Source organism: Onychostoma macrolepis, chromosome 08, assembly GCF_012432095.1.
Source record: "Onychostoma macrolepis isolate SWU-2019 chromosome 08, ASM1243209v1, whole genome shotgun sequence".
NCBI classification, from domain to species: Eukaryota; Metazoa; Chordata; class Actinopteri; order Cypriniformes; family Cyprinidae; genus Onychostoma; species Onychostoma macrolepis.
This window is the reverse complement of record NC_081162.1, coordinates 10840084-10856956: the sequence shown is the minus strand read 5'-3', so window position 1 is coordinate 10856956 and position 16873 is coordinate 10840084. Positions and strand designations below refer to the sequence as shown.

Genomic DNA, 16873 nt, shown 5'->3' with positions numbered 1-16873 from the left:
TTAGTTCGGCGTGTGTGCTTGATTTGATACATGCGCGCTGGAGGAGAATAAATCTCTCACTTTGTTGAAATTGGCATGAAGAGGTATTCATGCAAATGAACAAGACTCTGGTTTCGATATGTGCATGGATACACATATATATGCATAGAACAATAATACAGTGCAACTCAAGTCACCAACATGCTTGTGCTAATATTAAAGTAAATACATTTCTTATCGTTATAATCGCCTAAAGTGCACCTAAAACAAAGAAGGCAATATCAAAACAGTCTGTCATGAAAGGAAAACAGTTTATTCATGTTTGAAATTACACATAACTACCACAAGGAAGACTTTTCAGTCCAGGGTGTAGTCTGGTTAGAAAGAAACACGAAACATCTTTAATACATTAGAACCACTGCCACAAATAAATTTTGTATGACTTTTTTTTTTATCAGTTTCAGAATCACATACGATACAAAAAAAGAGAAAGAAAGTTGGAACCCTGTCACACAGGGTTTTGAAATGTACAATTCTGAATACTGAAACCTCTATGCATTACAGGTTTTCTTTCTTTTTTTTTAATCATGGGTTTTTGTTTATTAATTTTTTTATTTCTTTTTTGCATGAATTAGTAACAAGATGAGCAACATTCAAAATGTTCTTCAGTATTTACAACAGTTTTACTGTTTGGTGTTAATTTTATGATCGTATTTCCCCCTCCCTGTTCCAGCACAAAATTCCCCTCCACCAGCCACTGTACTCTCCATACTCTCCGTGTTATTCGTATTATTAATATTATGGTTATTTTTTTCTTTTTTAAAAGTTGCAACAAAGCAACTTAGTTTTCTTAGAAGGTTAAAATATACATTAGATTACATAAAGAGCGAGAGAGAGAGAGAGACAGAGAGATCAAATTTCTTACAAGATGGAACCGAATCAAAAACAAAAGTAAAACATGTATTTTAAAAACAATGACAGAAAGTAAAAGACAAAAACGGTGGTGGTGGTGGTGATTTTGTTGAGAGGTAGTCAGTGAGAGCACTATAAGCTAAAGAAATGTTTTAAATCTATTGGTTTTCTATGAGTTTCAATGAGGTAATAAAGCTGAGTATTTATTTGTGAGATGTATAAATACTCTCAAGCTATGTCATATACAAGAACGTTTTTGAATTGAAAATTGCCAGAAGAGCGTCCACCTCCAAGATATTTCCTTTTCACATCTTCTACACTTCCTTTCCTTAATCGTAGTGGGCTGAATATTGATTACATTTTTTTGTTTTTAAAAAAAGACATTAATTGCCAGGTATTTCAAAAAATCACCCCCCAAAATGGAGTGGATTGCCTTCCATAATTGGTCTTGTTTAAGTCATTGCTAGGTGTGATATTAATAAAAACAAAAAATATCAGCAATGAAGTCCCCAAGCTGCCTTCTGTAGCATTTAGCCCTGTTAAATGCATCGGATAGCATCATATGAATATACTGTTTTTTATGTATCAGTTGTATTCCTGCACTAAAGCTTTGCCGACAGTTGGTTAGAACAATGGAGAGGGGTTATGACTGGTAATAAACTCAAAAGAAGAGAAAAACCCTAATAACTCACATACATTTTGAGCTTGTACACTTCAAATGATAAAAGAAACAAAACATACTGGTTTAATATGATTGGAGGAGAGCTTGTTAGTTAAAAACTGCAGTGGACTGATGTTACGGCTAAGAAATGTCCAGCTTCCAAAACACTGTGGAAAAGTACTGTGGATGATTCCATGAGGATGTTTCTGGATTATCTGTGAGAGTCTATTCTGTGTCTCTGATTGGTCAGTCTGTGGTTTTGTAATTCTGTGATTGGTTGTCCACAGCTTGGGAAGGGGCCATGTCAATGAGGAGATCAGTTCGAGGTATCAGAGTGCACACTACCAGGGCCTTCTGTAGGGGAGATCACAGAGGATGGAGTCGTAGCATCATGCCATCCCCCATTACCCTGAAAACAAAACAGGAAAAATTTTAAAAAAATAATAATAAAATGTAATTTATTTCACAGTGAAAAAAACAAAAAAAACAAAACACTTTTATATATACAATAACAATAATACTAATATATATATATATATATATATATATATATGTAAGAGGTCTCTTATGAGCTTCACTTTATGTTTATGCTCCATATTTTTATGAGTGTTGAAAAAGCTTTTTGTTTTTGTTTTGTGCTGTGATGCATTACCATTCAAAAGTACAACTTAAATGAAAGAAAGTAATAAATAAATAATTTTATTTAGCAAGGATGCATTAAATTAATCAAAAGTGACAGTATAGACATTTATAAAAAGTAATAAAATAAAAAAATATTTATTTATTTATTCATTCCAAATAAATGCTGCTCAATGAACTTTATATTCATCAAAGGATCTTGAACAAATGCATCACGGTTTCTGCCAAAAAAAATGTAAGCACACCAAAAACTTTGAAACATTATTAATAACTGAGCACCAATATATATATATATATATATATATAAATCGAATGTCAATCGATTAAAAATTATTAACTAATTAATCGTGCATTTATTTCTGAAATTGATCGCGATTAATCCCACCTAACATTAAAGTTTTTTAAAATATACTTTTATATTGCAATAATTTCACATTCCATCTTCAAACTAATGTACAAACAACATAAAGACAGTATATTTTTAATATTTGTTTAATGGCATCTTTTTTATGACTGAAGGCCATGGATCACTGATACTAATTAATACAGATTTCCCTATAAAAATTAAAAAAAATTCCCCTAATATTTAACCATTGACTATAGCTATTCAACATTGCATTATAATTAAGAGCTATCAATTTTAACATTTATTAGACTTTAAAAAATAACTTCTAATTTAAGTGAACTTAAAACAATCTTCACATAAACCCATTATAATAAATGTCATATTTACCTGTGCTCATCAGCAGAAATATACAGAAATTGAATAAAGTTATCAAACACTAAATTCTAAACTAAATACAGATGAATCCTTAAAGCTATAAGTTATTGATTTCCTCTTTTTTCTTTTGTTCTTGATGAACAGACATCACAGCAGCTGGTTATTAGGTTGTTTTTGGTTGCTATTTCTTTAAGAGCTGCCGCTACGGAACATGATGGATCTGACACACATCGTATTTTCTCTCAACTCTCATCACATTTTCTGACCCATTTCAGTCTCTACTAATGAGCTGACGAGTTGAATTCGAGTGTGTTTGATGAGGGAGACAGTGCTGGGCTGCTCCAGGACAGCTTTGAAAACCATTTCAGAGACATGTTCTTAAATGTGACTCATAACATATTAAATGCATTCACAGTTTATGGCAGCTTTAATTGCCTTTTTGGTAACTTCATGCCTTAACTGACCACGACATTGCATGCTCGTAGTTTCTTTTGCGATTTGATATGAAATGATACAGGGTACAGCGCACGCCAGCGCCTTTTGTGCGTGCTATTGAAGAACTTAAGCTACGAGTACAGTACCGTTTCCACGCTCGTTTGACTCGCGCCTGGCGCTGAAATTAAGCTGGAGTGCGTGTCTGAAACATCTCCAGTTTGATGTGGTCATAAGACGTTCTGCGACTGAATAAATGCACTTCTTGCTAAGAAAATGAGACCGAGCCTGGCCAACCCCAGGCTCCACCCCTGCGTTAAATAATTTTAATGCGTTAACCTGAAAAAAATAATCGCCTGCGTTAACCTACTAATTTTGACAGCACTAATTGTTGTTGTTGTTTCCTCAAATAAATATTTATATATTATAGAATTTTGCAGAATTTTGTTATGTAAAAAAAGCAAATAATCTTTCCTAGTATTCAAAAATTCACAGGAAGTGCGGGTGTTTATTTGTCTGCTTGCAGTGAAGTGTGTGTCCTAATCCTGGTGTGTACATGTGAGTGAAGCATGCATACATATGCATACTAATGCATTAAGAAATTAATAAGAGAGACTGTCTCCTCTGATCAACTGTCTGACATGCCGACGGCCATCTTGCCACACTAAACCCACTTTGGCTTCTCCCTCTCTCAGTCCCTGCTTCCCTCGCTCTCAGAAAACAAATTCACATAAACGTTGTGGCCAATGGGAACGATTGCTGAAATCAATGTCTAATCAGATTTCAGTGGTGGGCCGACAGCTTGTCGCTCCATATTTTGATGTCAGTCAAAGGGAGGGAGGCCGGGGCGGGAGGGGGAAGCTGGAAGGATGCTGAGTGGAAGTGACGGTGCAGGCCTTTCCTCCACCCTGCTCGCCTGAGCGCTCCCGACTCAATCGCCCAGCTCTCAGTGGAGACTGGCTTTAGCTGGATTTCTTCCCTCCAAAACAGTTAAATCCCCCACCTAAGTCAACCCTCCCTCTCAATATCAACATAACAAATGTTTAGAGGATGCCATCGGTCCCAACTAGTAGGCCGTGACAGGATCACAGAAAAAATACCAAATTATTTTGTGGTGACTATTCAAAAATATTTGGTCCCATCAAACTCTGCAGAATTAAATGTTTAATTGTTTTGTAGAAGTTTGTAAAATTAGGCAGAAGTCAATGTGAGGAAATGCCCTCATTCCTGAAAACCACAAACAAAACTATATAAGGTAAAGGAAAATGTCAGATTACATTAAATATAATTAAACAAGGATAAATCAATGGCTTTAAAATAAGTAAAATATTTTAAAAAATAAGTATGGTGAATCATTGCTTAACATAAAATAATAAACAAACTAAAACAAAACACAAACAAACAAACAAATAAAAATTATGAACATGGCAAATCATTGGCTTCATAAATAAATAACAAAATTATACAAATAGTAAACATGGTGAATCACTGTTTTAATAATAATAATAATAACAATAACTATGCTTAATTTGACATTTTATTTAACTGTTTTGTACAATGAACCTTTGAAGGAATTGTCACTTCATGTGAAATCTGGATCCTGAAGCAACAGTAGTTGAGAACTAGTGCCGTATGCTGATTTGCTAATGAGGTGTTTGGTTATCAAAACAATCTGTCTGTGTTTCTATATAAAAATCATGGGGAGATGTTTGTGCCTGTGCCTGTGTGTGTGTGTACGGGGACTGTTCAGTGGCGGAATTAGGATTTTGCTGATTTCGAGTTCCTGGAACAGGTCAATAAATAGATTGTGCTAGTCTCCTCCAGCCACAATGTCTGGACTGATGCTGAAACGCGAGCGTTATGAGGAAGTCTGCTGTACCCTGATGACATGGATCACTCGCATTCAGCCTGACACACACACACACACAAACAAACACACACACACACACACACACACACACACAGTAATGACAGAGTGAGTACTGACTTGAGCAGTGGACCAGAGTGAGAGAGTGTGAAAGTGTGGCGTTTGAGCCTGCGAGAGGCTGACACTTCATCTGCACAGCTACAGGCCACAGAGGCCTCCAAACACACACACACACACACACACACACACATTGACACACACAGCCGTCTCAGCATTAGCCACAGATACACTGCCACGTTTGGGCTCCACTGCTGTGAAAAATCGAGCATACATTTTGACTTATGACATTTATCGTTGTGTGCTTTGCTAGAGTTAATTCATGCAAATGGAGCTCTAACAGTCATCAGAAAGTACACATATGACAGCTCAGCTCTATTAATTACCTCACTGCAAATTATTCCTCCATCTGATTGCATCTGTTTCTCAATAGAAAGTGATTTGTTTTGCTTTTGGAAAGCTCATTTGTCTTTTTTGATAATGTACAAGGACCATTTGGACCAATAAATAAGCTGTTTTGTATCAGGAATATGTAATAATCCTTAAAACACATTTTACTGGCTCATTTGAGAATATTACAAATCCAGAAAATGCTCAGTTGTCTTTCATAAACTATAAATTTACATGTTCCTGTTTTATCAACTCACCTTGTCATTCAGCAGTTTTTTTTAGATTAATGTTTAAGGCTAACACATCTAAGTTTATGTTTTTATAAACAATTCCTTGACAAGCAAGGTAACAGATATAACATCTAAACCTGTGTTTAGCTCAAGGAAGATATATGTCTGTAGTTCTCTCACAATCTCTCTCTCTCTCTCATCAAATAAAGGAGTCTTTACTTTGATGGTTTCATATTACGCAGTGTATGGTTGGAAAAAAAACATCATATCAAACCTCATCAAGGAAGATAAAATTCATGCCTGCAGACGGCTGCAGGCAATCATACTTTCATATTTCATCATGTTGATAAGGATATTGCAAATTCTTTGAAGCATTGCAAAACAGGCAAACAGAGGCAAGACGTGCTAGTAAAAGCCTTTTCATCTTACCACGTTATAGGTTACTTTAATAGGAACTGTTTACACAGGCAACAAACTGACTTAATATATTTCTGAATCTCATTTTCCTCACACCACTCCCAAATACTTGAGCCGCTTGAGCTTTTACTGAGCAAAGCATTTATTCCCGCTTTAAATTTTTTTTTCATATTTTCTGCTTTATGCTTATTATGGGATATATACTGTCATCCTCTGAATCATCACTCTGTTTGTCGTGGAGTTTGGATTTATGGTGGTTCCTTGCTGTCTGACTCAGGTCCTTATAATTTATGTTATAATAACTATATTTATTTGCACATTAAAGATTTTCAAAACATAATTTCTTAGTAAATGTTAACCTAAAATGTTGGTGTTTTTGTTAAATAAAGCAAATTCTTAACAAATTTTATTCAATAAGGATGTCATATTGATCAAAAGTGTAAGAATGTTCTAATAATGTTGTTCTTTTGAACTTCATATTCATCAAATAATCATAAAAATCATAGTTTCCACAAAGTCATTAATCAGCAAAACTGTTATCAACATTGATAAGGTAAGAATGGTTTCTTGAGCATCAAATCAGCACAGAATGATTTCTGAAAGGTCATGTGACACTGAAGACTGGTGTAATGGCTGCTTAAAATCCAGCTTTGCCACAACAAGAATTAATTACATTTAAAACATATTAAATTAGAAAGCAGTTATTTTATGTTGTAATAATATTTCACAATTAATCAAATAAATACGGGGAACTCAAACCTCAAACTCTTGAATGGTAATGTATAACAATTTTCAATCGAAAAGGCTTGAGTTATAGATTATCTCTATAATGTTAGGATGAGTGTAGTATGTTTATTATTGTTTAACTCGGTGGCACTTCAGTCATGGTTAACTGAGACTGTACTTACATTCAAGCCATGTGGACTATACATGGGATTCCCCCCCAGGGCATCATTGTATCCTGCCGTCTGACTGATAACATGGCGCAGGGTATCCACCTGCAGAGGACACAACAGGAAGTCAAGCTTGTCAACATTCTGCATTACAGAAACACATGCAAACATCAACACAGTGATGTATTGTGACAACAGACAAAGGCAATGGTGTTTAAACAAAAATTTGATGGCTATGCGGTTTACTAAATGAATCATACTAAAATGGAATATGCAGCTGAATGAAGTTAGGGATACATATGTGGTTTAATGCAACATTTAGGACAACATATGCGTTTCCTCTCTCTATTGCTTTCTGGCAACGATTGCTATATTTCCAGGCTCGAAACCCAAAATCACAGAAAGAAGGAATGGAATAGTTTTGATTTGGAATTTACTACAAAACACGGTACTATTCACACATGACAACAGTTGGAGGAGAATACGGTATGTAACACATTATCAGAGCATGAGTAGATCTGAGAAATGATCAGTACACATTAACTCTTTGTCTCTCTCCTTCAAATGGTGTCTTTTAACATGAGGATGAAATGAGCTTATAAGAAACATGGATAATTTGGATAATCATGATGAAAAGGGGACAGAAAAGGATATAGAGGTTTGGAGGAAAGAACAGTACCATACAACCAATACCAACCCAAGAGCTCAAGTCAGAGCCAAATGCATTCACAACATCAACTACAAAATGGGGTCTGCTCCAGGATCAATATACTAGCATAATGCTGTAAATAATGAGTCTCTAGTCAGACGGGCCTCTTATGGGCAGTGATATGGTAATTTAGTTGGGGGTCCAGACTGGAAATGTGAAGGATCCATCCATGTCCAGACTATAGTCATCATTAATCTTCCATGACTATAATGAAGCTAATTGTTGAGGGGGTGATCAAATCTGTATCACTGTCTATATGTTGAAGGGGAGGGAGTTGAGTTTTAATGTGGATGGTAGGCTAGCTGACAGGTCTGCTCTGGTTCACAGCCCCAGTTCCTGTGCGTAGCGCCTACCTGTGACTGCACATTGGCTCCGACTTGTGCCCCTTGGTAAGAATCCCCATTCAGATTCTGCATGCTCATGAACATGTCCCCCGAGTTTGGGAGGTTAAAAGAACCTGACGAACCTAGAAAGGAAAGATGTAAGGAGCTGAATAACGAGAGGATGAGAAAGAGAAAGAGAGGCTATCACAGACTCACACGTACACGCAATGTGTGCGAGGACATACGCGCACCACACGCCACACTAGGAAGTGATGCTCAGAAAGCAAGCAACAAAAGGAGAGCAAAAGAAACAAGGAAGAAATGAAAGGATAGGGATGGGGATGACGGCTAGGTTGCATTACATCTCTAGAAGGGCACGTGGGGGTCACCAAAAATGCCAAAACAAAGGGGGGAAAAAATCACAAAAAAGGACAAAGATGGTGTATGGAGCTGGAAGTCTAAGTTTTCCACAGGGGTTCACACCTATTCCTACTCTAGTGGACTAGTTCATAAAGGGAATATGCCAATGACAAAAAGGACAATAAGAAGCTTATGGAAAAGGCCAGTACCAGTGAACATGTTGGTTAATAGAGTGTTTTTGTTCTCTGCAGAGTCCAGCTGAAATTCTTCATCTTTCATCTGGAATCCTGGGTGCAAGAAAAAGGGGACCCCTTAAAAAATTGCTTACCCACAACTCCTCAGGGTCTAAGCCATGTCTTTATCACAGTCAAATCTTCTGCTTATTATGTCTGAAGAGCATCGATTTAAGGTAGACACTGTATCATTCTGCTAATCAAATATTCATTATTATTTCATACTACACATTTCTTCAAGAGTGCAACATGCTCCGAGCAAGAGATTTCCATCAATTCACAGCGGGGTAACACTGTCACATATTTATGGGTAGAAAGGGAGGACAGTGGGTGAGGATTATCTCTTTTACCCCCACCGGCACCAACACCCTCCCACTCCTCAAAACTACAAACATATTCAGCATGTGCAACCCGCTCACATAGTTTCTGCTTGACTTTGCTTGTCTCGTTCAGCATGTATAGTCTCAGAGGCAGGAGAGTGAGGCTCATCCCCCAGGCTGGGACCTCTCACTGTCACAGCAGCCAAGCGGCATGCCAGAGGGAGCAGAGGTTCAGAAGGGACCAAGCTGGAATTGGGGATGGCTGGTTGGTTTTTGGGGGCTCGTCCGGGATGAGTGCAAGCTTACCGGAGTTGGGTGTGGTGGGTGAGTTGGTCTGACTATTCTGGACGGCGGCGGCTACTGCATGCGCGGCAGTCACGGCTGTCTTGGCGGCATACAGGTTGGCCTCCTCTTGGAACTTCCCGATGTTTTTTTTGTAGCGGATCCTCTTGTTGCCGAACCAGTTGGATACCTGAGGGAGAGACAGAAAGAAAAGGAAAGAGGGGAAAAAAAGAGGAGGGGGCGTCAGACGTCAATGCAGACGAGGCACTGTGCACTGAGCAGAGTGATTGTTTCAAGATGTCATGTTTGGGTCCATCAAGTCCACAGTCCCCAGCCTCCCGCAGTAATATCCGCTGGGCATGCAGACTAATTAAGCGATTATCAGACAGGGCTTGTGCGTTATTGCGGATGGAGGCGTGACATGCTCTCTGTTTGTCTCTAGACAAAACCAACACACAAGGGGCTGCTCGTCTTGTGGCAAAATTTGGATCAGTGTTGTGCTTATGGGATCAGGTAGCTAGTGCCAAACGTGAAAGTAGTACATTTCCTTCTAAGGCTAACAGAGATCTTACTAAAAAGTGTTTGTTCTGGTCCCTGGCCCCATTTAATATATGAATACATTCTCAATAAGAGTTTTAACATAACTCTTTCTTTTGTTTTTACTTTCACTACTTTTCTTTAAGGTAACTTGGATCCATTCGGTTCCCTTCATTTCAAAGGCAAGGCATTTATGCATCTTAATAACACTAATGTTCTTTTCTTTTGCATAAAACCACTTTTGTGCTCCTGCCTTAAGACAAATAATAGACATAATAATAACCACAACTCAGATAGTACACCTAAAAGCAGCCACACTGCCTCAATGCAATACATTAATAATTACAATAATGCTAATTTTACTAAAAACAGCAGCCAGGAAACAATAAGATCTGGGTCACATGGGGGGTGGTAGATGTGCAAATGCTAGCACTGCATAATTGTGGAATAATAAAGAGATTAAGGGTTGTTTCTTAATAGCCCTATAAATTATGGTGGCCTGTCGCCGTGGCGATCTCTCCTGCCGTATTCCGGCTCTGGCTGGACTGGAGGACCAGAGAGCCTCAGCCCCTTAATGATGCTTTATTTAATTTCCACCTCTCTGCTTCCATTTTAATATCTCCAGCAGCCCGAGCCACACTACGCTACAGCGGCTGAATTTACATGACATCAGATCATTTCTACCCCCACCATGCTCTGTGCTTCTAAATCTTTAATATCTAGGCAATTAAAATTAATGACCATTCGGCTGAAGCCACCACCGTTGGCAGGCTTTTGCCTTAACATCAATTGTTTGATGGGTTTACCTAGAGGTTAAACTAACAAGCAAGGTTTAATTGGAAGCAATGAAAGCACTAGCCGTCATCCTTTTTACTTAACCTGCTTATGAAGCAGTTTAAGGCCATGGAAAAGAGGCACACAGAGTCTCTAAGCTAACCTCCTTCTAAAGATGGAATACCTTAAACTTTGCTGTTACTAACCCTAATGTTTTATATTTTAACAAAACAAAAACATATTTACAAAATAACTTATTTAAATTATTGTTCTCTAGCTGTATCAATGACAAATAAGAATGAAAGATAAAGATGTTGAAAACAGCAAATCTTTAAAAAATGTAGCACAAAAACTATTGAATGCAATCTTTTATTCATATTGGTTTCAATATGAAAAATAAATAAATAGGGCCCCATTCTGCGGTATAGTTTCATGTTTTATGATTTTGTTGTCATATGACAACAAATGACTTCCAGCATGTTGGTTACACCACACTGACTTTAAGTTGTCAAATATTTTTAAATACTAATATTTTAAAACAAATCTACCTCATATATTTGGGTTTTATATTTATGCGAGAACATGCTAGAGATGCAGTAGACTTCTATGTCTGGAACCCAATACCTGGTTTGTTTGCTTTAAACCAATGGAGAGGAAAGCCTGTGTGGGTGTAGTAAATAATTCACCACTACTCCCTCCCCAAGCTTGGGTCAATACGCCACTAGTGTCACTGAAATGGGATGGATGATCTTACCCAGGTCTCAATACCTCCCGATTTATACTGCTTCTCTTGCTGAGAGTGGAGCTTAAATGGAGACTCAGACTTCTGGCTTCATCACACACACACACACACACACACACACACACACCCTGTCATGGGCGGTTGCAGTGGCCAGGGCTGCTGATATTATCAATAATGAAGTGGTCTGCATTAATAGTTAACACATTAACCTGAGGCAGAGCTCTGCTACATGTATAATGAGCTGAAATATTGATAAGTGTCGCTCGTTTGAACCGCAGGAAGATCGAAGCGGAAGAACCGCACTTAATTGGGTGATGGGCACCACATTTTGTGCCCACTCATTTACAGGGTGCACAATATCCCCTCTAGACTCAATGCTTAAAATCATAGTGGTTATAAAAACTCTCTCTCTCAAAAAAAAAAAAAAAAAACACCATCATGTGACCTTGTGTGCCTCATTTAGAAGACAGAGAATCACACATGCACAGAGATTGTGCCCAGATAATGAGGTTGATTCTGTGCACTGAGTGAAGTGGTGCCTGATAAAGGCGACTAAATTTCATCAACAATACCATTAACACCACACATCACTTCAAATCAGCACGTCTCAGATAGAGGAAAAATGGCAATGCAGGCAGCCTCTGGGATCTACGTGTGCTAGAATCTGTTACAATAAGAGTGGAAAAATCTTGCTACCACCTTAGGAATTTAAATAACTGGTAGAAAAGAATATTACTATATATTATTTGTTTAAAAAAACACTGCAAAATTGTATCTATTTTTTAACCCCATTGCTATACTATAGCAACCAATAAATTTAAGAACAAAATATTCCAACATACAAATTTATTTAATAGAAGATATTTCTAAATAAAAATAGTTCCTGAACATACACAGAACACACTGATTAAATACAATGTGGGGTAAATATCTATCACAGGCATGTCAAAATGTGCAATGACAAGACATAACACAATCAAAAGGGACACATACTTTTAGCTATTTGACAATCCAGTGAAATTCTCTAGGGAAGAGTGGAGGGGGTGTATATATGTATATTACAGAAAAGTCTTACAACAAAAAAATACTATCTGATACTTGGTTTGATTACTGAGCACTCCAAATATAGTCCCATTCGACACTTGCTTAAGTGTACAGATTTGTTGGCACTACAGTAAGTGCAGGAAATGTAGACTTTTGGGGAACAAAGTGCTGAGTATGTCTTAACATGTTCTAAGGTATAAGTGAACACACATAAAGGGGTGACAGAATAAAGGAAAAGCAACAAAGAAAAACAAATGGCACAAGAAAAGTGGAGCAGGAGAAGTCATGACATACCTGTGCCACTGTGATGGTGGTTCCCACCCCCTGAAGGCAAAAAAGAATGGCTTTTACAGGATCGGACTCTGAACAACCCTCCATAAGCCCCTCCCCACAGATAAAAAACATTTATTACATCACAGAGTATGCAGATATGCTCTAAGACCAATAGGTTAACAGTACACATTTTCCTTGACCACCTCTGTGACCGCTAGAAAAAAACAGAAAAGAGTTTTGTCTGTGGGGAGATGGGTGTGGGTGGGTACTCTTGCCTTCAGGTGGATTCTGAATTTAGTTATTAGAGTGGGAAAACACTGATTCTTTTAAATTCCTTGCGATAATGAATCATACTTTGCGACTAAAATAAAAAGTCCCTCTTCTTTCTCTCCGACACACATACACTCGCATGCACGCACACATTTACTCTAAAACACAATGACTGACACAGATCACCACAAACTGTGGCATCCATCCACAACAGGGTACACTCTGTGTCTTCAGGCCCTGCTTGAGACTCAGCTCAGTGGAAGTATCAGACTGATGTGTTAGAGCAAACAGGTATGCATGCCAGACAGTGACGAGAGGAAAGAAGAGGACAATGAGAGAGAGAGCGTGCGCTGGAGAGTCTTTCTGGTCTGATCAAGCTTGGCCCTGTCCCAAATGGCACCCTCAGCCCTTGAGATCCTCTTCAGAGTATATACTTTGCCACACGGACTACTGGGTAACATTCGAGGATGCATAGTGGCTTCAAATGGGCTGCTTGGGAAGGTTTGGAAACCTAAAATGACAAGCTGGACACCATATGAGCGAAGGTCACCAGACCGTAAGTTCACATTACGTACACCATTTGAGACAGGGCCTTTGTGTGACCTAGCATAGCCAATTAGTCACAGTTAGCCTAGATTATGGTATTACCCTGCTGAAAAATGTTTGATGGTCTATCATGCTGGTCTGTTGACCGGTTTTAGAGCAGGGGTCTCCAAAATCAGTCTAGGAGAGCCAGAGTCCTGCAGAGTTTAGCTCCAACCCTAATTAAACACACCTGAACCAGCTAATCAAGGTCTTACTAGGCATGCTACAAACATCCAGGCAGGTGTGTTGAGGCAAGTTGGAGCTAAACTCTGCAGGACACCGGCCCTCCAGGACCAAGTTTGGAGACCCCCGTTTTAAAGGGTTCTTGGGTATTTTTAAGCTGATCAGGCTAGGAGACCAGCTAGAGCAGGGGTCTTCAACTCTGCTCCTGGCGACCCCTGTCCTGCAGAGTTTAGCTCCAACCTTAATGAAACACATCTGAACCACCTAATCAAGGTCTTCAGGATCACTTTGAGGTAGGTGTGTTGGAGCAGGTTGGAACTAAACTCTGAAGGACAGTGTGCCTCCAGGAGCAGGCTTGAAGATCCCCAAGTTTGACCAGCTGAAGACTAGCTTAAATCAGCTAAGACCAGTTTAAATGGGACAAAGCAGGGATGGCATTGGATTTACCTAAGTAAACCCTGAGCACAGGGACTTTAAGTCTTCAGACTTTGACCTGTTGTTAGTCATTCTTTCCAGACTATCCAACAAACGGGGCATGTTCTACATGGATGGGTGGTGTGGCCTCACCTGGGATACTGTTATACTGCACTTCTTAGCCAGCTCCTCTTTGGCCTCTTCGCTGGGGTAAGGGTTACTAAGATGCGAGTAAAAATACTCGTTCAGGATCTCGGTCGCCTGCTTGCTGAAGTTCCGCCGTTTCCGTCTGCCGTTGGACAAGCGGGGGGAAAAAAACAAGAGGAGGAAGGCAATTAGAGAAACTCAAATAAAACCATGTGTGATGGCCAAACTCATAATGAAGCTGCTGGCAGGAAATGAAGTCAGGAAGGCTATTATCAGAATACATATGTAGACTCACAAATGGACGATGTTACGTTATCGGTTGAGCTCTAAGCGAAGCGTGAAATGTTCAGTGTTTAGAGCGGCGAGCTTTCCCTCTCTCTTTCTCCCTCTATCGCGCTTTCTTTCACTCTGATGGGGGCGTTTAGAGGTGCTCAAGCATTCCCAGTCAGAGCTGTATCTTGGGACATTAGGGAAATCAGGCCATGGCCAGCTGAACACTGTTCCTCAAGTACTGGGGCAGGGCCTGATGGAGTTGCACTTACCGCCACTCACTGCGGCCCACCCCACCACGGTTAAGCACTGGCTTCTTTCTCTCGCCTTGTTTAATGCCTTTCACACGAGTGGCCGGCCAAACGATTGTGCTTCCGCTTCACTTGAGCGTTCTCCTCGAGACCTCATCCGCTCTTTTCTCATGTTCACTGCATCATTTCTCTTCCCTCTATGCCTCTCCAGATCTCTTCAACCAACTGTTTGTGATTACAGTAATCTGGACCACCTGCTGATGACCTCCTACCCACCAAACACAAATGACTTCATTTCCACTCTATAAAACTCCTAACTGCTTTCAGGTGCTTAGTATGACTGTGTTCAGTGGTTGGCCTTTAGGCTCTAAAACCCTAGTCTTGGCAAGACCACATCTTAACCGCTAATGGTTGAATAATAATGGATGCTTTATTGTGGTTGGTTCATAACAGGTGCCGTCAGTGGCTGTGCCTAAACCATGACAGGGTAGGTTAAATGTCAAATAAACTCAAAATGGAGCTAAAAATGGTTCCTACTTCAAGTAACTAAGTATTTGAACAAACTTAAGTCACACTTAAAAAAATGTCTGAATTCCACTGTATAGATAAAATATCAAACCAAGTGGCATCTGTAGACTGGAGGCTGGAGATTTTTTTCAGGTCTAACTTCACTATTCTAATCATTACTTTCTTGCATTGATTAATTATTAATTATTTCAAATACAACTGATACAACTCGTATGTAAATACACATACAATAATTTATGTGGAGGAATTTATGTTATACTAACCTGGCATCGAGGAAGCGGGACCTCAAAATCATGACGGCCTCACAGGTGCTCTGTTTAAGCTGCATTTGGATGGAGCTGAATTTGCGATGGATAATGCTGACCATGCGCTCGATCTCTTTGGGCGAGATGGGCCGTGTGCGAGACTGCTCCCTCAACAGATTCATGACGTGGGTAGTGAACTCGTTACATGCCTGTGGAGAAAGACAATTTTGAGCTGAGGACACAGCTTTTATTCTGAATGAGGATGTAGGTGCAAAATCCATTATGCAAAACTAAATTACTCTGAAGTCTTTAGAACCTGCTGCTGAGACTCAACAGCTACACTAATAAATAATTTCTGAATATACAATTCCGGCATCACATCCTCACTTAAACTCCAAAAACATCCTGGAGATTGACCCTCTTTTTAAAATCGTTATATACTCTCAGCACAGTGACAGAAATGCTCTTTGACGTTATTCCGCAGAAGAAGCACATCAGTTCAACTGCATTCGTTTGAAGCTCTCTGGAGCAGCAATCAGCAATTTTTGAAGCAAGTTCAAAGCTGCCGCTCTTGAAAGCTTGGGAAAAACACCATCCATACTGTTTGTAGTGCTGTGGAGGACTTGAACGGCTTAATAGGTGAAGTCATCTATGAATGCAAATGCCGATTTGCAATTTGGCACCTGCCCAGCGCCAGTAGAATTTAAACAGCCTTTCGTTAAAGCAGTGGTTCATACATGATTAATTAGAATAACTAATTTAGGTAGTGCACACTTTAGCTCATTACTCGGAGTAAAATTCGTTAAGTATTTACATTTAGATAATTAAAAGGGGTAACACCCTTAAGAAAGATGCATTTACTCTGGGTGAATGGGTTGAGCCACCTTTTCCACACACTCCCTTTTTAAACGCTTGCAAGTTAATCAGACTAATTTAGGCCATTGGCTGGCAAAGCCATCAGCTAAACAACTTCCATATCATATTAAAAAGATTGTTATTTAGAAATAAAAGTGTTCTCCTGACCATTCTTTATTGTTTATGGTGCAAGTACAGAATGGTCAATGTCAAACAAGAGTAAACAAGAGGAAAAACCATGTAAAATCTAGTTTAATACACAAGTTCCCAAGAGATGTACTTGCATTCATGTTGGTTTCAAATCCAGTCAAGAAAAAATGATCATCATGT

General features: G+C 39.0%; 1 protein-coding gene across 9 annotated transcripts in view; it reads right to left on the bottom strand.

Moving 5' to 3' along the window:
• Nucleotides 1-271: 271 nt before the first annotated feature.
• The window catches only part of pbx3b (pre-B-cell leukemia homeobox 3b), an 89882-nt gene continuing 73280 nt past the window's right edge, over nucleotides 272-16873 (bottom strand). For 3 of the 9 annotated variants that reach the window (XM_058784369.1, XM_058784370.1, XM_058784373.1), the window contains 8 exons: nucleotides 15707-15897; nucleotides 14401-14536; nucleotides 12817-12846; nucleotides 9450-9615; nucleotides 8800-8877; nucleotides 8261-8373; nucleotides 7214-7303; nucleotides 272-1961 (listed from right to left, as the gene is read on the bottom strand). In XM_058784369.1, the coding sequence (XP_058640352.1) occupies nucleotides 1869-1961; nucleotides 7214-7303; nucleotides 8261-8373; nucleotides 8800-8877; nucleotides 9450-9615; nucleotides 12817-12846; nucleotides 14401-14536; nucleotides 15707-15897 (897 nt within the window). In that variant the 3' untranslated portion in view covers nucleotides 272-1868. The remainder of the gene's footprint in view (nucleotides 1962-7213; nucleotides 7304-8260; nucleotides 8374-8799; nucleotides 8878-9449; nucleotides 9616-12816; nucleotides 12847-14400; nucleotides 14537-15706; nucleotides 15898-16873) is intronic. The other 6 variants (XM_058784371.1, XM_058784372.1, XM_058784374.1 and 3 more) reach the window with 4 other exon arrangements.